This window comes from Canis lupus, chromosome 11 (genome assembly GCF_011100685.1).
Source record: "Canis lupus familiaris isolate Mischka breed German Shepherd chromosome 11, alternate assembly UU_Cfam_GSD_1.0, whole genome shotgun sequence".
Lineage (NCBI taxonomy): Eukaryota > Metazoa > Chordata > Mammalia > Carnivora > Canidae > Canis > Canis lupus.
The window spans coordinates 38,778,304-38,804,792 of NC_049232.1; the positions used below are offsets into that span (position 1 = coordinate 38,778,304).

The 26,489-nt window shown below is 37.9% G+C and overlaps 1 protein-coding gene and 1 pseudogene across 1 annotated transcript in view; one reads left to right on the forward strand and one right to left on the reverse strand.

Annotated features, from left to right (window-relative positions):
- ADAMTSL1 (ADAMTS like 1) overlaps positions 1-26,489 on the forward strand; it is a 380,207-nt gene that overhangs the window by 345,939 nt on the left and 7,779 nt on the right. Inside the window, 2 exon segments of the mRNA XM_038552482.1 lie at positions 1,389-1,569; positions 4,201-4,408. Coding sequence (XP_038408410.1) covers positions 1,389-1,569; positions 4,201-4,408 — 389 coding nt within the window.
- Positions 17,912-20,409, reverse strand: LOC102156079 (annotated as a pseudogene).

The window sequence follows — 26,489 nt, forward strand, 5'->3', positions numbered from 1 at the left end:
TGGTACCAGTACCTCCTTATCGTGCTAAAGAGTCTTCAGCTGCAGTCACGTGCTTAAGTGTTTTGCAGGCACCTTTCTGTGACCCCATCAAAAAACAGACTGTGTGGCTCGTGCATTAACTTTCTAGGAACACGGGCAGGTGAGAAAGCCCTTGGGAGGAAAAATAAGCAAGGAAGACAAACCATGAGAGACTCCTAACTCTGGGAACAAACAAAGGATTGCAGAAGGAGAGTGGGTGGGAGATGGGGTGACTGGGTGACAGCCATTAGGGAGGGCAGAGGATGAGACAAGCACTGGGTATTATACTGTATGTTGGCAAATTGAATTTAAATTTAAAAAAAAAATTTTTTAAAAAGCCCTTGGCAGAGACTTGGCTTTAGCTATACCAAGAAAGAGTTGTGAATGGGCCTAAAACAGTAAGAAACAAACCCAAACTGGGCCTTCCTTCAGAAATTAAGTGAGGCTTTCAAGCGCTCCATGAGCTATTTCTACCTGTGGCCTATTTATGATTATTTTTAGGGAAAGCAAAATTCTATTGCATGCATTCTAAAATGAAGGATTCTTTGGGAAGGGACAGAATTTTGCACCAATGTAGCACATGAGAAGGGAGATTTTTCTGAGCAAATGGATTTTCCCTTTAAGCATCCTCCCCTGCCATTTGGCTTTCCAGACAGGAAAGTAAATGTTCCATTTTCTTGCCAACCAGCCATTCTCTGCTGAAAACCAGAAGCCAGTGCCTATCTGCAAGATTTGTAATATACGACCTTGCAAATAAGCACTCCCAGTTTACCAGCCCACAGTTATTTTTAACAGCTTTCCTACCAGTGAGTCCCAGACCCCCAAATAGAAAATTCTAAGAAATTGAATTTCTTCCTGACGTCATAATCTCATATAAATGAGGACTCTCTGGGTAGGCTGGGGTTTTTGGTTTTTTGTTTTTTGTTTTTTTGGTTATTTTTTTTTGGTAACATTTACAAAGTCCAACTCAAATGTACACATATAAATATGACTGTTAAGTATCTGATATTTTTGTAGCTCTTTGTTGGAAAAGAAAGTCCAACTGGTGACCCACTAGAAAGAAAAAATACTTTAGAAATGTATTTAAAAATAGGGACTACAGCCACTGATTAAGTACTCTCTATGTGCCAGCACCGGGCTAGGCCCTTGCTTTCATTATACCCAGCCCTCACGACTTTGCAAGGTAGGGGTTTTGTACTCGCTTTATGGATAAGCCACCAGAGGCTCCTGGACACCATACCACTTGCCTGCCTAAGCTGGGAATGAAGCCCACTCAAGGACAGAGTCTCATTCATAAGAGCTCCTCATGCCCACAGAACATAGGCAATAATGCAATCTTCTTTTCACCTCTGATTCTCCTTCTATGACAGATTACTGGTGGTCTGTGGACAGACTGGCAACCTGCTCGGCCTCCTGTGGTAACAGGGGCATTCAGCAGCCCCGCCTGAGGTGTCTCCTGAACAGCACAGAGGTCAACCCCACTCACTGCGCAGGGAAGGTGCGCCCTGCTGTGCAGCCCATCGCCTGCAACCGGAGAGACTGCCCTTCTCGGTGAGTGTAGCAGATGCTGGCTTAGGCCTCCCCAAAGCTGGGCCCCAAAGTTGGCCCCAACCTTTAGCCAAGTCAGTGGCTAGCCTTGGTCCAGCACTGCACAGGAAGAGACATGTTGTGCCAGCAAGGGGGCCTGCCATCCAAGGCACTTTTTTCTAGGCACAGACTTGTCAGGTCTCTCCACCCTACAGAAGATACCCCTCAGAATGGCTCTCCTCCCTGGGCAGTTTTTGTCCTCACCACTCAGGCTAAGGGCTTCCCCGGGGCATCCCAAGTGCCTGAGAGGTTCTGTTCAGGGAGCAGGGGCATCCCAGGCCCTGGCCAGCCCTAGCTCGCATCCTGCAGTAAGAAGCTTGCTCTCTGATTTGTTTGTGAGATGACAACTGTGTTTGTAGTTGAGGTCCTGAGGGGATAGGGGTTCCTGGCCTCTACCCCAGTCCCTCCTCTTTCTTCTAACTTCAAAAATTGTGCTAATCGGTACTCTGGTTGAGGTGAGGAAGTCTTGTCCAATTTTTTTCTTCAAAGGGTTGCATCCTGCTAAAGTCAAAATAAATCTTCATTTTCCATAGTTGCCTCCATGTTGGATATGCATTCTCTGCCTCTGGCCCCAGAGTGACACCCACCGCCGTGTCTGCCTCTTGTAGCTTTGAGAAGCCGGGTGTCCCATAGAGCACCCTACCCCCACTTTGCAGACAGTAGCTAAAGGGATAATGGATGGACTTAGAGTTGGCACCGGTATGGCATCCAGAGCCTGGGGGGACTTGGCTGGGCCTTGCAGTGCCCCCTTCCTACCCATCCGTGGGACTTTCCTACACTACTTAGGCAACCGCTTTGTGTTTTGCCAGCTGAGTCATAAGGAGCAGCTGAAACCAGGAGAGACTCAATGAAATATGAAACACGCTCATTAATATCAGCAGTTTGACTTGCTGACGGGAAGGTTTCCATGGGAATGATTAATGTCCTTTTATACCCTTCCTGAACTGTAACATAGCCATACCTCTCCTTTCTCAAACCCCCCACCCCAGCTCCTGAAAAATTGCTGAAATGTATATTTGGAAATAAAAGTTGATTGAAATGCAGGCCTGACATTCACCGGGGATATATGGGGCTGGAAGACTGCCCTCGCCAAGCTATTTGAAATGAAGACGAAGTCTTGGACATGCCAAGGACTTTTTGATTTGCCGTGGTGATGGTCAGAGTCAATCAGCCTCATTTACTTCTGCAAATGAAATAATGGCCATGTCTGCTTGGATTTCAGTGCCCCCAGGAGCTTTGTAACACCTCATGCCTGCTTCCTAAGTGGCTCTGCTCCTGTGGGTTGGAGATCTGCATGCAGTCATCTCTCTCCAGGGCAAATGCAGCAGGGAAGTTCCACCAAACTAAATAAGTCACAGATCCAGATCCAAAAGGAATTCGCTCCCTGGCTCTGCTACTTGTCTCTCCCAAGAGCCAGATGTGGTGCTCCTGGACCGGGAAGTGGCCACAGGTTCATCTTTGACTGGTGTGTCCCTGCCAGGCTTCTCAGGCACCTCAGCAGCCTTATCTGAACACAAACAGGTGTCACCCTGGTTGTCTCTGAATAGTCTGAGAAGTCCTGCTTTGACCCAGCTGGCCATTCAATCATTTCATTTAGATCAACCTTGTCTCAAGTATTAAAACCCAAGAATTATCTTTTTCCCTAGATTGCATAAAATGTCTGGAAAGCCCTAAAGCTCTTCTATCTCCCCCAAACTGTCCCCCTTTCCCCTTCTCTTTGAGAACTAGCCCACAGTGCAGATATGCACAGGGAACTCCTCCGGGTTTGTATCTGGACCAAGGATTTAGGAGTGTTTCCCCAGTTCCAGCCTGGCTTTATGAGAAAAGCCATTTGCACAGCCTTGGTCAGTCTCACTTCTGAGCATCCAAATTTGTAGTTGGAACCTAACATCCTGAGAACGACATTTTCCACATATGCAGCCCTCTAGGAGGCATCAGACCTGTGCACTGTGACTCATGGAGGTGGGACACTGCTCCACAGAGCCGGAGGGAACTTGGCCCTCTTCAGACTGCTTTTTCAAGATGCACCTGTGCAGTCAATTTCCAAAGAGTATTTTTTTCCTGTGGCCACCATTACAAATTACCACAAACATGGTGGCTGAAAAGAATAGATAATTTATTTTCTCACAGTTTTGAAGGCTGGAAGTCCAAAATCATGATGTCAGCAGGGCTGCACCCCTTGCAACTTTCTCAAACCCTGCAACTTCTGTTGGTTCCAGGCATCCCTCAACTTGCAGCCATGTTAATCTAGCCTCTGCCTCTGTGGTCACACTGTCCCCTCCTCTTTTCCAATTTCTCTTTCTCTTACAAGGACATTTGTGAAGGCAGATAATGTAGAATAATCTTATCTCAGAATCCTTAATTATATCAGCAAAGATCATTTGTCCAAATACGGTAACATTCTTAGGTTCTGGGGATCTGATGTAGATCTTTTGGGGGACCATTTTCAGCCTTCCACTCCATGTATACCATGAAAAGGGCCATGCCCCAGAATTAGTACCTGTGTGGTGAGAACAAGGGGATGCACAGGTTCTTTTTTCTGAGAGTGTATGCCTGAACCTTTGCACCTGCCCTGATTCTTCTTCCTCTCCCCAGGTGGATGGTGACCTCCTGGTCTGCCTGTACCCGGAGCTGTGGGGGAGGTGTCCAGACCCGCCGGGTGACCTGCCAGAAGCTAAAAGCCTCTGGGATCTCCACCCCTGTGTCCAATGATCTGTGTACACAACTCGCCAAACGGCCAGTAGACACCCAGGCCTGTAACCAACAGCTCTGTGTAGAGTGGGCCTTCTCCAGCTGGGGCCAGGTGAGTGGATTTTATTTGAAAGGTAAATCTAAAGGTACAGACCCTGCCGCAGTAGGAAGTAAAATGCCACCACTGCCAAATCCTCTGTGATCTCACATGCTTCACATCCCATCTGTCAATCAACTCACCTGTCCAGTATTCATCCCAAAGCTTAGAGTTTCTGATCATTCTCTAAGACAAACCTACCTCCCACAGCCATTATACTTTCCCTATTGATTTCCTTCCTCCCAAGCTCATCCCTTTTTCAGATCATCAGCAAATCCTCAACAACCCCTTCTTCAGACTCATTTTCTGTAAGGCCACTTCTTCTCACTGGCTGTCCTATGGTTGATGATTTAAAGCTCTGATGAGATCCATTTGGGGGCTGAGTGAGGGGTTCTCAACTGGGCTACACAATTAGAATCACTGGAGAAACTTCTTTAAAAGGCCAATGTCAAGGCTGCACCTCCCTGAGATTCTAAGTCAGTTGCTCAGGGGTGGGATCAGGGCATGGGCAAGTTTTAGAAACTACACAGAAGATTCTGGTGTGCAGCCAGAGGAGAGAAACCACTATTCCAAGTCAAGAAGAGTTGAAACCTAGCTAGATCACTTTGAAACCACCAAATCCTTTCTCAATTCTCAACCAGAGGACAGCCAAAAAAGTCCCAGGTTAGCTCAATACACAGCAGAAATGGGGGCTCCTTAGACCCCAGTAGGGAGGGAGCCTCTTTGGTATATAGGACTCTCTCCATTTGGAAAGGAAATTTTGTTTAGTTGTGATTTTAAGAATTAACACAAACTGAAGATTCTCCCTGGGAAGAGCAAACCTGAGCAATGACAGACACTATGCCACGACAAAGCAGCGTCAGAGGGATGGGAGGCACTGAAGCATCTTCCCGTTGTTCTCATGTCATTTCTGGGCCAGGTAGCACCAGGTAGGAATCTACATTGCAATTAGAGGTCTAGGCTTTCCCCAGTGCCCATACATAGACCCTCTATTTAGACAAAGAGAAGTTTTATTACTCATCTGACCACTTCTCTGTTTTAGAATGTTGTTGTCACTTAAAAAAAAAAAATTCAATGTGGTGCTTAGGGGAAATGACATAATTGTGTATGCTCCATTCCTTTCAAAGTCTGTGTTCAAAACCTACTGGGGACCTACTCAGCATCTATGAGCTGCCTGCCAGGGCTGATGACCAGCTAGTACCCAGCCCACCAGCTATATGGTAGCAACTCTTGTTTGTCAGAGGCTGGCACTGATTGGTAGGCTGATCATTCTGATCAGTCAGGCAGAGTGTGTGATTGGTGTCTGAAACATGCCATTAAGCTTGGCCTGCTGGGACAGCCCAAAACCACCACAAGGCTCTTAATTCTTTGTGTGACCATATGAACTAATGTGACTGGATGTTTTGGGCAGCTAGCAACTCGAAACTTGTTGGAACTGGCTATCCACACATTACTGCACTCACGTTCCTCTGTCCCCACCCTGAGGTATGTTCTTTGGAAAACAATCACTTGGAACTTTCCCGTTAGGTTAATATACTGTGGCCATCTCTAATGAAGATTAAATGTTATTTGGAGGAACTCTGGCCACAGAATTCACTTGCAATCCATAAGCCATTTGTGTCTCAGGTGAGTCTGGGGATATAATGCTCAAAGCTGGCCAATCAACAGCCAGCTCCTTTTTGGCACCTTCACCGACCCCCACCCCCCTCCCCCCGCCTTTATTTCCAGTGACCTAATGTATGTGCTTCATAATCAAAGAGGCATGAGCTGCTTTTTGCTCTGATGCCTGGGGGATATCATCTTTCCCTTACCTGGAAAAGCCCACTTCTGCTAGCTTTCATTCAGCCCAAGGCAGCTTTGCTTCTAGGCCCTCAAGGCTTACTGACAGTTTGTGAAATTACAATTGGGAACAGATCTGGCTACACACGGGAGATGTTTCTATGTTGTACCACTGAGGTCACTAAAGGGGACATACATTGTGCACGCTGATCATTTCTCAGTGATTACTTTTTCTAAAAGAGAAAAAAAAAAAGGTCCTTCTCCCTTCCTTCCCCTCAAATAACACTCTTATCTCCTTTCTTCTATAACCCTCTAGGCAAGTATGTCTCATGCTTTAATGTGAATCATGTTGTTAAAAATGCAAAATCTGACATGGCAGGACTTGAGCAGAGCTTTGGATAATGAATTTTTTTTTATTGAGGTATAATTGACATATACCCATTATATTAATTTCAGGTGTACAACATATAATTTGACATCTGCAAAATGATTCCCCACAACAAGCCTAATTAACATCTGTTACTATGCATAATTAGAAATAAATTTTTTCTTGTGATAAGATTTTAAGATCGACTCTTAACTTTAAAATAGTTAATACGGTATTATTACCTGTAGTCACCATACTATATATTACATCTCCATGACATATTTATTTTATAACTGGAAGTTTTTACCCTTTGACCCCCTCCACATATTTCACCAATCCCCAGCCCCCACCTCTTTAACCAGGAGGAGGAGTCATTGCTTAGATTCCACATATGAAATCACACAGTACTTGTCCTTGTCTGCTTTATTTGACTTTTATGCCTTCAAGGTCTACACATGTTATCAATAATGGCAAGATGTCATTCCTTTTTATGGATAAATGATATTCCTTTGTGTGTGTATGTACCACGTTTTATACATTCATCCACTGATGGATACTTAGGTTGTTTCCATATCTTGACTCTTGAAAATAATGCTGCAATGAACATGGAGATGCATATATCCTTTGAAGTTAGTGTTTTCATTTTTTTGGGTAAATACTCAGAGATGGAATTGCTGGCTAATAGAGTAGTTCAATTTTTAATTTTTGAGGAACCTACATACTGTTTTTTATAGTGGCTGCATCACTTTACATGCTCACCAATAGTGCACAAGGGTTCCCTTTTTGCCACATCCTCACCAACACGTGTTATTTCTTCTTTTTTTGGTACTAGCTATTCTAATAGGTACGAGGTAATATCTCCTTGCGGTTTTGATTTGCATTTCACTGATGCCTGGTGGTCTTGAGCACATTTTCATGTACCTGTTGGCCATCTGTATATCTTCTTGAGGAAAATGTCTATTCAGATCCTGTGCCTTTTTAAAATTGCATTGTTTGGTTTTCTGAAATTGAGATGCAAAAGTTCTTTTCGTATTTTAGATATTAGCCCAAATATGATTTGCCATATGCTTTTCATGTCAGATTCAAAATGTAATTGCCAAGAAAGATGTCCAAGAGCTTACTGCCTATGTTTTCTTTGATTTCTAGGATTTCAAGAATTATGTTCAAGTCCTTAATCTATTTTGAGTTAAATTTTGTGTATGGTTTAAGAGTAGGCCAATTTCATTGTTTTGCATATGGCTGTCCAGTTTTCCCAGCACAATTTATTGAAGAGATTGTCCTTTCCCCATTGTATATTTTTGGCTCCTTTGTCATAAATTAATTAATCATATATGCATGGGTCTGATTCTGGGCTCTCTATTCTGTTCCAACTGTGTGTCTAGTTTTATGCCAAACCACTCTGTTTTGATTACTATAATTTTTTAATAGTTTGTAAGCAGGGTACATAATACCTCCAGCTTTTGGCAATTGTTTTGGCTATTTGGGATCTCTTGCAGTTATATACCAATTTTAAGATTGATTTTTCTATTTCTGTGAAAAACACCATTGGAGTTTTTACAGGGATTGCATTTAATCTGTAGATTGCTGAGTAGTGTGAACATTTTAACAATATTGATTCATCCAATCCATGAACACAGAATATCTACTTGCATAATCCTCAATTTCTTTCACTAATGTCATAGTTTTCAGTTTATAAAACAAATTTATTCCTAGATATTTTGTTCTTTCTGATACAATTATAAATAGAATTGCTTTAATTTCTCTTATAGTTTATTATTAGTCTAGAAATACAACAGACTTTTTGTATTGATTGTGTGTCCTATAACTTTGGTTTATTAGTTCTAACAGGTTTTTGGTGCTCATTAGCATTTTCTATACAAAATGTCATCGGCACATAGTGACAGTTTTACTTCTTCCCTTCTAATTTGGATGCCTTTTATTTCTTTCTCTTGACTAGTTACTCTGACTAGGACTTCCTATGCTATGTTGAATAAAAGTGGCAAAACTGGGCATTCTTGCCTTGTTTCTGATCTTGGAGGAAAGGCATTCAGCTCTTCGCCGTTGAGTATGATGTTTCCTAGGGGCTTGTCATAGGAATTATTTATTATGTTGAGGTACATTCCCTCTATGCCCACTATTTTTTGCTACTTTATTTTTTATTATTGAAGTATAGAAGACACACAATGTTATATGAGTTTCAAGTGTACAACATAGTGATTCCACAATTTTATACATGACTCAGTCTCACCACAATAAGTATAGTTACCAGCTGTCACCATACATTACAGTATTATTTACTATATTTCTTTATGATTAACTTTTCATGTCCATGATTTTTATATTTTACAAGTGAAAGTTTGTACTTCTTAATCCCCTTCACTATTTTGCCCATCATTCCACTCACCTCCCCTCAAGCAACCAATAGTTTGTTCTCTGTATTTAAGTGTCTGGTTTTTGTTTTGTTTTTTAGATTCCACATTTAAGTTGAATCATATGGTATTTGTCTTTCTCTCACTTATTTCACTTAGCATAATATCCTCTAGGTCTGGCTGTGTTGTTGCAAATGGCAAGATTTTGTTGTTTTTTATGGCTGAGTAATATTTCATTGTATAGATATATACCACACCTTCTTTATCCATTCATCAATCAGTGGACACTTGAGTTAACTCCATATTTTAGCTACCATAAATAATGTTGCAATAAATATAGAGGTGCATATATCTTTTTGAATTTGTGTTTTCTTGATCTTTGGGTAAATACCTAGTAGTGCAATTACTGGATCATATGGCATTTCTATTTTTAATTTTTTTATATCTCCTATACTGTTTTCTACAAGAGTTAGACTAATTTACATTCTCACCAGCAGTGCACAAGGGCTCCCTTTTCTCCACATCTTTGCCAACACTTGTTATTTCTTACTTTTTTCATACTAGTCATTCTGACCAGTGTGAGGTGATATCTCATTATGGTTTTAATTTGCATGTCCCTGATTAATGATGTTGAACATCTTTTCATATGTCTGTTGGCATCTGTATGCCTTCTTTGGCAAAATGTCTGTTCAGCTTCTCTGCCATTTTTTCATGTGTTTTGTGTGTATGTATTGAATTGTATAAGTTATTTTGGATATAAACCCTTATTGGATATATTATTTGCAAATATTTTCTCCATTCACTAGGTTGCCTTTTTATTTTGTTGATGGTTTCCTCGGCTGTACAAAGCTTTTTTACTTTGATGTAATCTCAGTAGTTTATTTTTACTTTCCTTTCTTTGAATAAGGACACCTAGTCATAAATACATTCCTAAGGCTGAAGTCCAAGAGATTACTGCCTATGTTTTCTTTAAAGAGTCTTATAGTTTCAAGTCTCAAATTTAGGCCTTTAATCCCTTTTGAATTTATTTTTATGTATAAGAAAGTGGCCCAGTTTCAATCTTTTCACGTAGCTGTCCACTTTTTCCAGCACCATTTATTGAAAAGACTATCTTTCCCTCGTTGTATATTATTACATCCTTTCTGTAAATTAACCTATATAGATGTGGTAAACTTTCCAATCTATCTGTTCCACTGATCTTTGTGTCTGTTTTTGTGCCAGTGCTGTTTTGATTATTGTTTTGATTATTATAGCTTTGTAGCATATCTTGAAATCAGGAATTGTAATACCTCCAGCTTTGTTCTTCTCTCTCAAGATTTGGGTATTCTTTGGGGTATTTTTGTGTGTGTGTGTGTTTTTGTTTTTTAAGATTTGGGTATTCTTTGAATATTCAAGATCTTTTTTGGTTCCATACAAATTTTAGGAATATTCTAGTTTTGTGAAAAATGCTATTGATATTTTGATAGGGATTGCATTTAATAAGGAGATTGCTTTGGGTGGTATGGATATTTTAACAATATTCTTACAATCTATGAGCATGGTATACCTTTCAAATTGTTCATGTCATCTTCAATTTCTTTGATCAATATCATAGTTTTTAGAGTACAGATCTTTCACTTCCTTAAATTTATTCCAAGGTGTTTTTTTGGTGAAGTTGTAAATGTTATTGTTTTCTTAATTTTTCTTTCTCCTACTTTATTAACAGTGTATAGAAATGCAGCCAATTTCTGAGTATTCATTTTATATCCTACAACTTTACTGAATTTATTCTAAGAGTTTTTGGTGGAGTCTTTGTGGTTTTCTACATACAGCATTATATGTCATCTGTGAATAGAGAGTTTTATTTTTTCTTTACCAATTTTATTTCTTTCTCTTCTCTGATTGCTTATAGCCAGAACTTCCAATACTATGTTGAATAAAAGTGGTGAAAGTGGACTTTTTGTCTTTTCCTTATCTTAGAGGGAAAGCCTTCATTTTTTTACCATTGAGTATGATGATAACTGGGTTTTTCATACATAGCCTTTAATATGTTGAACTATGTTCCATATATTCCTTCTAAACGCACTTTGAAAACTTTTATCATGCATGGATGTTGTATTTTATGAAATGTTTTTCCTGTATCTATTGAGATTATCATATGGTTTTTATTCTTCCTCTTTTTAATGTGATGTATCACATAGGTGATTTGCAAATATTGAACTACCCTTGCATCTTTGAAATAAATTCCTCTGGAGTATAGTGAATGATCCTTTTTTAATACAGTTTTAAATTCAATTTGCTAATATTTTGAGGATTTTTGCATCTATGTTTCCCAGGAATGTTCGCCTACAGTTTTCTTTTTTTGTAGTGTCTTTTGTCTATTTTTGGTATCAGAGTAATGCTGGCCTTGTAAAATAAATTTGGAAGCTTTCCTTTCTATTTTTTGGAATAATATGAGAAGAATAGGTACTAATTCTTCTTTAAAAGTTTGGTAGAATTCATCTATGAAGCCTTCTGGTCCTGGAAAATTTTGGGGGGGGAATTTTTGATTACCAAATTCAATTTCATTACTAGTAATTGGTCTGTTCAAATTTTCTATTTCTTTCTGCTTCAGTTTTGGAAGACAGTATGTTTTGGGGATCAATTTCATTACTATTAATTAGTCTGTTCAAATTTTCTATTTCTTCCTGTTTCAGTTTTGGAAGACAGTATGTTTTGGGGAATTTACCCATTTATTTCTTCTAGGTTGTCCAATTTGTTGGCATCTACTTTTTCATAGTATTCTCTATAATTCTTTGCATTTTGGTGGTGTCAGTGGTTGTTTCTCCTTTTTTGTTTCTAATTTTGAGTCCTTTTATTTCTTGATGAGTCTGAGTAAAAGTTTATCAATTTCATTTATCTTTTCAAAGAACCAGCTCTTGGGGGATTTTTTAGGTTTGGGGGGGTTGAGATGTTTTGCTTTTTTTTTATTAGTTTCCACTTATTTCCACTCCAATGTTTATTATATTCTTATCTCTATTAACTTTAGAAAAAGATCAAAGCCCAGTTTCCTGAGGTATAAGGTTAAATTGAGATTTTTCTTGTTTCTTATGATAGGCTAGTATTGCTATAAACTTCCCTCTTACAACTGCATTTACTGTGTCCCAAAGATTTTGGACTATTGTGTTTCCATTTTCATACACCTCCATGTATCGTTTGATTTTTCTCTTTATTCATTGACCTATTAGATGTTTAGTAACATGTTGTCTAGCCTTGATGTGTTTGTGTTTTTTCTGGTTTTTTATCATACCGATTTCTAGCTTCATACCATTCTGGTTGGCAAAGATATTTGATATGATTTTAATCTTTTTAAATTTATTGAGACTTGTTTTGTGGCCTAACATGTGATCTGTCCCAGAGAATGTTCCATGTGCACTTGAAAGGAATGTGTATTCTGTTTTTGAATGGAATGTTCTGTATATCTGTTAGGTCCATCTGGTCTAATGTGTCATTCAAAGCCATTGTTTCCTTGTTGATTTTTGGTCTGGATGATCTATCCATTGATGTAATGCAGTATTAAAGAGCCCTACTATTTATTATTATATTACTGTCAATTTCTCTTGTTATGTCTGTTAATATTTGCTTTGTATATTCAGGTGCTCCTATATTGGGTGAATAGATATTTACAATTGTCACATCTTCTTGTTGGATTGATCCTTTTATCATTATGTGATGCCCTTATTTGTCTCTGGCTACACTCTTTATTTTAGTCATTTTGTCTGATATATATTTTTCCATTCCTTCACTTTCAGTCCATGTTTTTTGGTCTGAAGGGAGTCTCTTATAGGCAACATATAGATGGAACTTTTTTTCAATCCATTCAATCACACTATATCTTTTGATTGGAGCATTTGGTCCCTTTACATGTGATTATTGATAGGTATGTACTTCCTACCATTTTGTTTTTCTCTTTCCTGTTCCCTTCATCTCTGCTCTCTTTCTTTATAATTTGATGGCTTTCTTCAGTGTTATACTTAGATTCCTTTCTCTTTATTTTTGTATATATATTATAGATTTTTAATTTGTAGTTACCATTGAATTCATATATAACATCCTCGGTGTAGAGTAGTCTTTATTAATTTGATGATCACTTAAGGTCAAACACAGCCTAAACACTAAATCTTTACTCCTCCTCTACATTTTATGTATGTCATATTTTACCTCTTCTTATTTTGGGTAGCCCTTGACTAATTTTTGTACTTATAATTTTGTCCTTTTCTGTTTTAACCTCCACACTGGCTTTTTAAGTAATTATCTATTACCTTTACTATCTGTTCATTTTTACCAGTGAAGTTTTTTTTCTAGTATGACCCCTTATTCCCACTTAAAAAATTCTCTTTAATATTTCTTGTAGGGGATCCCTGAGTGGTGCAGTGGTTTAGCGCCTGCCTTTGGCCCCGGGCGCGATCCTGGGGACCCGGGATCGAAACCCACGTCGGGCTCCCGGTGCATGGAGCCTGCTTCTCCCTCTGCCTGTGTCTCTGCCTCTCTCTTTGTGACTATCATAAATAAATAAATAAATAAATAAATAAATAAATAAATAAATAAATAAATAATTCTTGTAAGGCTGGCTTAGTGGTGATGAACTCTTGTACATTTTGCCTGGAAAACTATTTTTCTCTCCTTCAATTCTTAACAATAACTTTGCCAAGTATTCTTTGATGTGGATTTTTTCCTTTCAGCACTTTGAATATATGAAGTTTCTGCTAAAAGATCATCTGATAGCCTTATAAGATTTCCCTTGTATGTAATAGTTTGCTTTTCTCTTACTGCTTTTAAGATTCTCTAATCTTGGCCATTTTAATTATTGCATATCTTGGGTGTGAAACTTCTTAGGCTCATCCTATTTGGAGATCTCTCTGCTTCCTAGATCTGGCTGTGTAGGAAGTTTTCTGTCCTCTCTTCATATCCTTAACCTATTCTTTTATATATATAAATATAATTTTTGCTCTTCAGCTTGGTTGCTTCCATTACCCTTTCTTCCAGATCTCTGGACCATTCTAATCTATTGATTCTCTTTAGTGTATTTTTCATTTCAGTGATTGAGGATTCTTTTTATATTTTCTGTCTCTGTTGAAATTCCCACTAAGCTCATCTGTTTTCTCATGTCTAATAAGTATCTTTATCAGACATATTGCTTATCTCTGTTTCTTTTTTTTTTAAGATTTTATTTATTTATTCATGACAGACACAGAGAGAGAAGGGCAGAGACACAGGCAGAGGGAGAAGCAGGCTCCATGCAGGGAGCCCAACGTGGGACTTGATCCCGAGTCTCCAGGATCACACCCTGGGCCGAAGGCAGCGCTAAACCACTGGGCCACCAGGGCTGCCCATTTCTGTTTCATTTAGCTTTTTGTCTGTGGTTTTGTCTTGTTCTTTCATTTAGCACATAATCTTCTCATTTTATCTAACTCTGTGTTTATTTCTGTGTATTAGGTAGGTCACCTACATCTCCTGGTCTTGAGAGTAGTGGTGTTCTATAAAAGAGATACTGTGGTGCCCTATAAGACTATTCCCCCAGCTAACCAGAACCAGTTATTCCAGGTGTGTCCCCTCTGTGGGGGCTGTGTGCACCCTCTCCTTGTGGCTGAGCTGTGATTGTTTTGGGCATGTTGGTGGGTAGGACTGGCCTTCAGGTCAGCCATCTACAATGATCTGCTTTGCCTGATGTGAGCCCACTGGGCAGGATTAAAGCTGTTCAGCTGCAGTCACTGTGACCATGCTGGTGGCTGGGGCTGATGCTCAGCCTGGCTCTTTGCATTTAGCCACAGCTACAGGCACACCACAGGACCGGGCTTTCTCCCTATGCAACCAGCTAAGAGCCCCAGCTGCACAAACTACACTGGTGTAGTCTATCCACCCTCCTCCAGGATAGAACTCACTTTAGAGTTGCATCAGTCCCTGCCTCTGCCAGGTGAAATAGGGCAGAAGCTCTTTAGAAGGACACCTGTCTTGGCAAGTGGGTTGGGTGTGCAGAAGAATGCTAAGGTGGGGGCATTTGGTGCTAGCAAGGTAAAGAGGATGTTAGCTGGAGACCCCAAACATCCAGTTAGAAGATGTCAAGAAAAATGGTGCCCACAAGCACTTTTGTTCCCAGTTAAATCTCCTGCAATTCCCTACCCTTCCAGCACACGTTCTAGGATTAGTCAACAAATCTTCAGGTGCTTTTCAAACTGCTGCTTCTGTGCTGTGTCTTAGGCCATTATTTAGCATGCTGGCTCTTTAAAGACAGGGGCTCAGTTTCCTGTCACCCTCCTGCTCTCCTGGAGCTAAGCCCTGATGATTTTCAAAGGAAAACTTGTCTTTCCAGTGCTGGTCTGATCCCCCTCACTTCTCCATGCTTGTGATAGCCTCCCCATTTGTGGTTAGTCACCCTAGGAGTTTGGGTACTGATCATCCATCCTACCCTTTTTGATGTGCCCTTCTCTCTATGACTAGCTGTGGGAGCAGTCTTCAGGTTGTTTTCAGAGTTAGTTGCATAAATGCAGTTGTAATCCCCATGTGTCCATGGGAGGAGATGAGCTCAGGATCCTCCTGCTCCACCACCTCCAAATCAAGAGTGCCTTGTAAACAAGACACACAGCAGGTCCTCATAAAGGTGCAAATCTGGCAAGCCCCCTGGGAAGAGACGCTGCTGTATTGTGACTCTGAGTAAGTTAAAAGAGTAGCAAAGCCATTGGTTTGCTGTTAGGGAACATGAGCCAGACTCCTTGTGGATAAGTCAGGACAAAGAGCCTCTATAGCCCAGGTGTTTCTCCCTTCTCTGCCCACTTTGTTGAGACTTTTTATCATAAATGGGAAGTTGAATTTTGTCAGATACTTTTTCTGCTTCTATTGAGATGATCATATGATTTTGATCCTTTATTCTGTTAATATAGTGTATCAATATAGTGTATCTCACTGATTCATTTGTGGATGTTGAACCATACTTACATCCTTGGAATAAATCCCAGTTGATTGTGGGGCATCATCTTTTCAGTGTACTGCTGAATTTGATTTACTAATATCTTGTTGAAAATTTTGGCATCTATATTCAACAGAGCTATTGGCCTTGAATTTTCCTTTCTTGTATCCTTTTCTGGTATTAGTATTGGTCTCGTAAAATGAGTTTGGAAGCATTCCCTTTTCTTATGCTTTTAGTAAGTGTTTGAAGAGGACTGTTATTAATTTTCCTTTGAATGTCTGATAGAATTCACCAATGAAGCTATTTGGTCCTGGACTTTTCCTTATTGGGAGGTTTTGATTATTAGTTCAGTCTCCTTACTAGTAATCAATCTGTTCAGGCTTTTTCTCTTTTTTTCATGAATCAGTCTTGGTTTCTAGAAATTTATTTCTTCTAGATTGTCAATTTGTTGAAGTTCTATAATAATAGTAGACTCTTATGATCCTTTATATTTTTTGTGTTATCAATTGTAACAGGTTTCATTTCTGATTTGAGTCCTTTGTTTTTTGGTGACTCTAGCTAAAGTTTTGTCAGTTTTATTTTTTTCAAAGAACCAACTCTTGTATTAATTTTTTCCATTTCTGCTCTGCTCATTGTTATTTCCTTCAACCTGCTAACTGCGGGCTTCCCTTGTTCTTTTTCTGTTAACTGTAAAGTTAGGTTGTCTGAGATTTTTGGTTCTTGAGGTTGGCTTATGTTGCTATGAAATTTCCTCTTAAAACTGCTACATCCATTAAAAGTATTTATTCTTTTAATTTCTTCTTTGACCCCTTGGTTATTCAAAAGCACACTGTTTAATCTTCACATATTTGTGAATTTTCCAGTTTTCTTCTTATAATTACTTTCTAATTTAATTCCACTGTAGTCAGAAAAGGTGCTTGATTTAATTGTAGCCTTCTTAAAATTTGTTTCATGGTCTAGTATATGATCTATCCTAGAGAATGTTTCATGGGTACTTCAGAAGAATGTGTGTACACACACACACATACTTATTAAGTCCATTTGGTCTAACATGTTTAAAGTCAATGTTTCATTATTGATTTTCTGTCTGGATTATCTATCCATTAATGTAAGTGGGTTGGTATAGGGGACTTTACTATTTCCCCTACTATTATTAACTGTATTACTGTCAATTTCTCCCTTTAGATCTGTTACTATTTGCTTTAAATATTTAGGTACTCCTATTTGGGGGTATAAGTATTTACAAATGACATATCCTCTTGTTGGATTGACCTCTTTATCATTATGTAATATTAATCTTTGTCACTTTTTATAGTCTTTAAGACTTAAATGTATGTTGTCTGATACAAGTATAGCTACCCCTGCTTTCTTTTGCTTTCCATTTACATGTATTATCTTTTCCATCCCTTCACTTTCAGCGTATGTCTTTACATCTGAAATGAGGCTCTTACAGGAAGCATTTAGATGGGCCTTGGTAGTGTTTTGTTTTGTTTTTAATCTATTCAGTCACCCTAAGTCTTTTGATTAGAGCATTTATAATTGATTTACACTTAACATAATTATTGATAGGTGTATACTTACTACTTTTTTATAGTTCCTATCTCTTCTTCCTTTCTGGTTTGATGACTTTGATGATATGCTTAAATTCCTTTATCTTTTGTGTATCCACCATAGGCTCTTGCTTTGTGGTTACCATAAGGTGTACATATCATATAACAACTTCTATCTATAACAATCTATTCTAAATTGAAATCAACTTAATCAACTTAAGTTTGATTCCATTCCATTATCAAAGTTAGAGTTATTTCCATATATTTAGCTTTGCCAATGAGCTTATTCTTTCATGTTTCCTAGTTACTAATTAGTGCCCTTTTAGTTTAAAGCTGACCCTTTAATATTTTTTGTTCATATTTTTTTACATAAGATTCTTTCATGTCTTTAAAATTGAACATCATCTTGTGAGATTTCTTTTGCTACTGAAGATGTTTTTATTTTCTAATTCAAATATAATTAACATATCCTCTTTTAACATTTGTTTGTGGTTTTGTTTTTGTTTTGTTTTTGGTTTTTTTTTAGTACATCTTAAATTTTTAATCCTTTCTTTACAGGTTACCTAGACGACTTTTGATTAAGAAAACTGTAGAAAGTTAGTAACTGACACAAGCAAATGCCAGGCGGCAGCACATGTCAATTTTCCAGAGTCCTGCTTTGCCGGGTGTCTGAATGCACTGCTTGGGGTCTACGCTCACGGTCGCTGGAGTGGTGGCAGTTTAGTCCACAGGTTGCTTCTCCCTGTATTTCTTTGTAAACTCTTCAGTGTTCTTACAGAATTTTTTATGGTCCTAATTTTTTATTCTTCAGCTAGGCCAGCCCAAAGTGGGTGCTCCGGTGCTATGAGGGACTGGATTACCTGGTCGGTTAGGGTTGCTGGTTTCCAGTTTTCAGCACTAATTACTGGCAGACAGACCTGCCCCTTTTCATCGATATTCGGGTGATAGATCTTTGTTTTAAATGTGATCTTCGGGGGATCCCTGGGTGGCGCAGCGGTTTGGCGCCTGCCTTTGGCCCAGGGCGCGATCCTGGAGACCCGGGATCGAATCCCACATCAGGCTCCCGGTGCATGGAGCCTGCTTCTCCCTCTGCCTGTGTCTCTGCCTCTCTCTCTCTCTCTCTCTGTGACTATCATAAATAAATAAAAATTAAAAAAATTAAATGTGATCTTCAGTGGTTTGAATGGGTACTCTGCTGGAAAGTTGATTTCAATTCTGAAGGCCCCCTTATCATACGGAGGGTTGTCAGGAACAATAAGCCCTGGCCAAGTCAATAAATTAGCTTCATCAACCTGATGTTACAGAAGTTTTTCATTCCACATTTGCAGATTTCTTCAAGCTCCTTCATCAGCCTCCTGCTGGCCATCATCTTGGATCTGGTGCTGCTGCTTTCCCCTAACATTTGTTTTAAGGCTGGTTAATTGTTAATTGATAGTGAATTCTTTAGCTTTTGCCTGTCTAAAAAAACTCTCTCCTTCACTTCTGAATAACAACTTTGCCAGGTAGAGTATTCCTAGTTGGAAGTTTTCCAGCTTAGTTGGTGACTAGCTAAAGTTGCAGGTGAGAAGACAATGACACAGTATATTCAATGTTTTTGCAAAGAAAAATCTGCTGATAGTCTTATCAGGGTTCCCTTGTATGTAGCAGGTTGTTGGGGTTTTTTCTTACTGCTTTTAATATTTTCTCCTTATCTCTAACTTTTGACATGTTAATTATAATGTGTTTTGGTATGGGTCTCTTTGGATTCATCTTTGGCATTTTCTCAGTTTCCTGAATCTGATTATCTGTTTCCTTCTCCAGATTAGGGAGGTTTTTAGCTATTGTTTCTTAAAATAAGTTTTTTGTTCCTTTTTCTCTCTGCTCCTTCTGAGACCTCTATAATGCAAATGTTGGTCCATTTGTTGCTGTCCTGTAAATCCTGCAAGCTATCTTCAGTTATTTCATCCTTTTTTTCTCTGATTGGATGAGTTCCTCTAAAATTGGATGAGCCCTATTTTTGAGGTGACAGAACCTTCTGCTTCATGTAGTTTGTTGTTGAATCCCTCTAGTATTTTTATAAGTTTCAGTTACTGTGTCTTTCAGCTCTTTCACTTCTATCTGGCACTTTCTTATACTTTCTATCTCTTTTTGAAGTTTCTCACAATGTTTATCTATAGTCATCCATGCTGAATTTCTATAAGCTTTAAGGTGATACCAATGTTACTGGTCCAACTGCCACCCTTTAAAGAGTATCAAGACTTGGGGCATTACAAATTATAGGGTACTGCTTGATCTCACAATCCTATTGTTATTTTCCTATTGGTGACAGTGCTGAAATGTGCTTCAAATTATGGATGCCCTCTACACCTCCACATTCCACTCTTGTGAGAATGAAAATGGTAATTATTTCTTACAAGAAAATCCTTTTGGAACAGTGTCATGCAGATATCTGTCTTTCATGTTCCTACCTCTTTGAAGTCTATGGAAACCATGCTGATTTTAGTCTAAGTAGAACTAAGACCACTTTCTCAGCTCTAACAACCTGGCTTCATGTAATAATTCAACTTTCTTTTTTTAACCCAACATACGTTTATGAGGCACCTGTCTTGGGTGGCAACTATGTTCCATAAAAGCATGTGTGAAGGAATGAAACTGAAAGCAGCCCCAGAATGTTTGCATGAAAACAGGTGCTAGATCATGAGGAGTCTTGTATGCTCTATGAGAAATTTGGATTTTATTATGAATGCCACCTTGTTTGGAGGGGGAGAGAACTCACACTTTTAAGAGTATATATTCAGCAGTATAGTACTGAACTAAAACTAGAGAAAGAACTAGAACTGAAAGACTAGAGAAAGAAACCTAACGTAACAGAGAAATGGTGCTGATATAAATGAAGGCAATGGCATGGCTTCAGTGGTGCTTGGTTATCACAGATGAGGAGGAAGCTAAGATGATACATTTATAAATGGACTCAACAATTAGGGATGCAGAAATAAGAGAATTAATTAAGAAATTCTTTTGAACATGTTTAGTCTGTTTAGATATTTTCAATAAGCTGTTGGATGTAGACCTGGCACTTAAAAGGGTAGTATAACTCAAGGAGGGGGAAAGCATGAGATAAAGAAAGGCACAGGTTAGAACCTTCAGGAGCACTAATTAATCTGCAGAAACAGGAGGGGGGAAAAGATAACCTAATGAGTAGAAAAAGAAAGTATATTCACAGAAGGTAACAAAGGAGTTTCCAGAAAGAAGGAAGGATCGGAGGTATCAAAATGTATCAGAAAAAACAAGCAAGGAAAAGTAAACATTAGCCAGTACCCAGGGGAACTTGAGTGACAGACAGTTACTGGTGACCTGTGAAGGGCAGTGTTAGTATGTCAATGGGCACTTAAATCAGCAGTGAGTAATTTCCACTGTGGTCAAGGGGCAGTGACATCAGTAAAATGACAGACTAGGTAGCCCTAAGTTCCCATTCCCCTACGGAAACATCAAAGAACAACCAGAAATTGGCTGAACTAATCCTATAGGAGTAAAAGCTTACAACGACAAAGCAAACACCCACATAAAAATCCACCTTTTAAAAAGTAGGAAATTTTGTGGCACTTTCACTCATGCTTTCCCACCCTCTCCCCAGATGGCACAGTCTTGGCATAGAGGCATCGGCAGTCCATTTCCCCTCTTCAATCCATGTCAGGGAACTACCTGAATGAATAGTCTGTCTCAACTAAGATCTCAAGCTGGGGGGAAGAAAGGCAGCCACTGCTTCTGAAAGTTGTAGGGGGACTACAGACCTGTAGACATCTGGGGCAAGAGATTACAGATAAGGATATTAAAAAGGCCATCAAAGGCCCTGAGAACTTGGGAATGAGATGCCTTAGGAAATTAAGACATTAGGAAGCAGATATATGGACAGGGAAATTGAGAAAGCTACATGCAGGCCCAGGCAAGATATATACTCAGAAAAGACCTGAGCATAGCCTAAGTTTTCATTGCAGGCTGATCCTTAGGCTCAGAGCACACCCAGCTAATCAGGGAAGGAGTGCCCAAGCAGAAAGACCTATACAAAAACTGAGCAAGATGTTTTTTCAAATGTTATTTAAGGAGAAAAGCAGGAAAATTCACAAATATTGGAATATTGGAAAATACCTGAGATAAGTGAAAATAGGGGAAGCAGAGAACACAGTGGTCAGAGCAAAATTTATATTTATAAATGCTTACATTAAAAAAGAAAGACTTCAAAAAGCAACCTGACTTTAGGCCTTAAGGAACTAAAACAACAAGAGCAAACTAAACCCAAAGCTAGTAGAAGAAAGGAAATAATAAAGAGAAAAGTGGATAAATATATTATTTATAGATAAATGAAACAGAAAAATCCGGGGCACATGGGTGGCTCAGTGTTTGAGTGTCTGCCTTTGGCTCAGGTTGTGATCCCGGGGTCCTGGGATCCAGTCCCACATCAGGCTCCCTTCTCCCTCTGCCTATGTGTCTGCCTCTGTGTGTGTGTGTCTCTCATGAATAAATAAAACCTTTAAAAAAAAGAAATCTATGAAACTATACGTTGGTTTCTTCTCCAAAATGGACCAACTTTTAGCTACCTGAGAAATAAACAAAAAACTCAAATTATTAAAATCTGAAATAAAGTGATAACACCAAATCTGTACTATGAACAATTGTACACCAACAAATTGGATAACTTAGATGTAATAGACAATTTCCTAGAAACATACAACCCATCAAGATCAAATCATGAAGAAGTAAAAATATGCATAGACCTATAACTAATAAGGAGATTTGTTCAGTAATCAAAGACCTCATAAAAGAGAAGCCCTGGCCCAGATGTCCTCACTCGTGAATTCTACCTAATACTTAAAGAAGAATTTATGCCTAAGTTTATTCTTCCTAAAAATTGAAAGAGAAAGAATACTAACACTCCCTAAATCATCCCATGAGGCCAAGATTACCCTGATAGCAAAGCCAGAGGAAGACAGTACAAGAAAACTAAAAACCAACATCCCTTTTAATTATTGATGCAGAAATTCATGTAGTGAAAAGATACTCTGTATGATTTCATTTTTTTTAATTTATTAATACTTGTTTTGTGGCCTAACATGAAAAAAAATGTTTCTGCTTTGGCTGGGTTGAGTGTTCTGTATAGGTCCCTTAGATCCAACTGGACTTAGTCTTGCTAAATTCTTTTTTATTGATCTTTTGTTTGGTTGTCCTAGCCATTATTGAAAGTAGAGTATTTTAGTGGCCAATTATTATTGTAGAACTGTCTATTTCTGTTGTCAGTGTTTGATTCATGCATTTTGGGGGTTTGGTGCTTCTGCATATATGTCAACTAGTAGTTGTTATATCTTGGCCTTTATCAATACATAATTTTCTTCTTTGTCTCTTACAACAGTTTTGACTTAAAATTTATTTCATCTGATATTAGGATAGCCACAACCCTCTTTTGGTTACCACTTTTGCATGAAGTATCTTTTCCATCCTTTTACTTTCAGTGTCTCTTGTAGATAGCAAAGAGTTTGATTATTTTCTTCACCTATTAAGCTAATATTTGCCCTTTAATTGGGGAAGTTTTTCCCCACTTGAAATAATTACTGATAAGGAAGGACTAACTTTTGCAACTTTGGTATGTCTTATGGCTTCCTTCCTGCCCCCCTCCTCCATTCCTTCCATTACTGCAGAATCCTCAACAAAATACTAGCAAATGAAACATAGCAGCATATTAAAAGGATTATAAACATTCAGGTAGGATTTATTTTTATAAGGATGGTTCAACATATAATTTTTAACCACTATAATGTACCATGTTAGCAGAAAAAAAGGAAAAATACACATGATCTCAAATGATGAGGAAAAAGCACTTGATGAAATTCAAAATCCTTTTAGGATAAAAACTCAACAAACTAGCAATAAAAAGAAACTACCTCAAAATAATAAAGACCACATATGAAAACCCCACAGCTAAAAGAACCCATAGCTACCATAATCAACAGTGAAGACTGAAAACTTTTCGCTAAGATGAAGTACATGACAAGAATGCAATGTCCACCACTTCCATTTAACATACTATTGGAAGTTCAATTAGTCAAGAAAAAGAAAAGCCATTCAAGTTGAAAAGGAAGATGTAAAATTATCCCTGTTCATAGAGGACATGACTTCATATGTAAAAACCCTAAAGATCCCAATACCACTACCAGAATAAACCTCTTATAGCTAATAAATGGATTCAATATAGTTGCAAGGTACAAAAATCAATAGAAATCAGTTGCATACCCATACATGAATTATAAATAATCTGGAAAGGAAATTAAGAAAATCATACTACTCAGCTATCAAAAAGAAAAATGTTGTCATTTGCAATGATTTGGATGGAGCTAGAGTGCATTATGCTAAGTGAAATAAGTTAATCAGAGAAAGACAAATACCATATGATTTCACTCATATGTGGAATTCAAGAAACAGGTGAACATTCGGGGGGTGGTGGAGAGAGAGAGAGGGAAACAAATCATGAGAGACTCTTAACTGTAGAGAACAAACTGAGGGTTGATAGAGGTGGGTGGGGGATGGGATAGATGGGTGATGGATATTAAGGAAGACATTTGTTACGATAAACAAGGTGGTTATATGTAAATGATGAACCACTGAACTCTACTCTTGAAACCAATATTGAGCTGTATGTCAACTAACTAGAATTTAAATTTAAAAGAATAAATTTGACTCTAAAGTGCCAGAAACAAAAAAAAAAAAAGAATATCATAATAGCACCAAAAAATAGTTATAAACTTAACCACGGAGGTGAAAGCCTTGTACATTGAAAACTATAAACCATTACTAAAAGAAATTAAAGAAGAAAAAAATGAAATGACATCCTGTGTTCATGGATCAGAAAACTTATTATTAAAATGTTAGTAGGGCTCAAATTGATCTAGAGATTCAAAATCCCATGGACTTTTTTGCAGAAATAAGAAAATCCAACCTAAAATTCAAATGGCATATCAAGAGATCATGAATAGCCACAAAAATTCTTGAAAAAGAACAAAATTGGAGGCTTCACACTTCCTGATACCAAAACTTACTACAAAGCTACAGTATTCAAAACAGTATAATTCTGGCATATGGTCCAAAAGAATGGAATAGAGAGCCCAGAAATAAACTTTTGTATATATCAGATGAAGTGTGCCAAGATTATACAATGAGGAAAGAATAGTCTTTTCAACAAATGGTGCTGGGAAAACTGGATAACCACATGCAAGAGAATGAAGCTGGATCCTTATTTTAACTATATATGAAAATTAACTCAAAATGGATCAAAGACTTTATCCTTACATTTAAGAGTATAAACTCCTAGAAGAAACAAAAAGAAAAAGCTTCATAATATTGGATTGGCAGTAATTTTTTGGGTAGGACACTAAACTCACAGTTAACCAAAGAAAAATTAGATAAACTGGATGTCATCAAAATTGAAAGCTTTTCTAATTAAAAAAAAAATTTGAAAGCTTTTCTTCATCAAAGGACACCATCACCAGAGTGAGGAGACAACCCACAGAACGGGAGAAAATACTTGCAGATCATAAATCTGATAAAGGATTAATAACCCAAAATATAGAGAGAACTAGAACTAACCAACAAAACACAATGCCTAGAATACACATTTCTCCAAAGAAGATATATGAATGGACAATACACACAGGAAAAGATGTCCAACATCACTAGCAATTAGGGAAATGCAAAATAAAACCACAATGTGATACCACTTCACACCCATTAGGATGTTATACGCAACTAATAAATTATTAGAAACTATATCTGAAACTAATGATGTTCTATATATTAGCAAATTGAATTTAAATTTAAAAATTAGATAACAAAAAATAAATAAAAATAAAAAATAAAAAGTAGATAACAAATGTTGGTGGAAATATGGAAAAACTGGACTCTGTGCACTGTTGATGGGAATGGAAAACAGTATAGCAGTTTCTCAAAATACTGAACATGGAATCACCATATGATCCAGCAACTCCACTCTGAGTACACACTCAAAACAATTGAAAAGATATGAACAAATATATGTACACTAATGTTCACAGAGCATCACAGTGGCCAAAAGGTGCAAAGAACCAACATATCCATTGACAGATGGATGGATAAACAGAATTTAGTATAGACTCACAAGAGAAAATTACCCAGCCTTCAAAAGGAATGAAATTCTCTACATGCTACAATATAAATGAGCCATGAAAACACTAGCTAAAAGAAGCCAGGCATAAGAAAATTACAGGCTAATATCTGCTGAACATAGATGCAAAAGCCCTCAACAAAATTTTCACTAACCAAATTCAACAGCGCATACTTAAAAAAATCACACACCATGAATAAATGAAATTTACCTCAGATGCAAGGATGATTCAACATCCACAAATTATCAACATGATACACTACATCAACAAAATGAAAAATAAAAATCCTATCTCAATAGATGCAGAAAAAGCATCTAACAAAATTTAATACCCATTCATGATAAAAAACTCTTAACAAAGTGGGCATAGAATGAATGTACCTCAGCATAATAAAGGCCATATATGATAAAGCCCACAGCTAACATCATTCTCAGTGGTACAAAGATGAAAGCCTTTCTTCTAAGCTCAGAAATGAGAGAAGGATGGCCACTCTCCCCATCTTTATTTAACATAGTGTCAGATGTCCTAGCTAAAGTAATTAGATAAGAAATAAAAGGCATCCAAATTTAAAAGAAAAAGTAAAAGTGTCATAGTTTGCAGGTGGACACGCTATTATGTATAGAAAACTCTAAGGACTCTATCAAAAACTGTTATAATAAACAAATTCAGAAAGTTGCAGGATACAACATCAATATACAAAAACCAGCACCAAACTATCAGAAAGAGAAATGAAGAAAATGATCCCATTTATAATTACATCAAAATGAAAAATTATGAAAAAGTTTAAGAAAGTGATTATTGAAAACTAGCAGACATTTATGAAAGAAATTGAAGAAGACACAAATAAATAGAAAGCTATGCTGTGCTTATGGATTGGAAGAATAAATATTGATAAAAGGCCCACATTGCCCAAAGCAATATATGGATTAAATATAATCCCTATC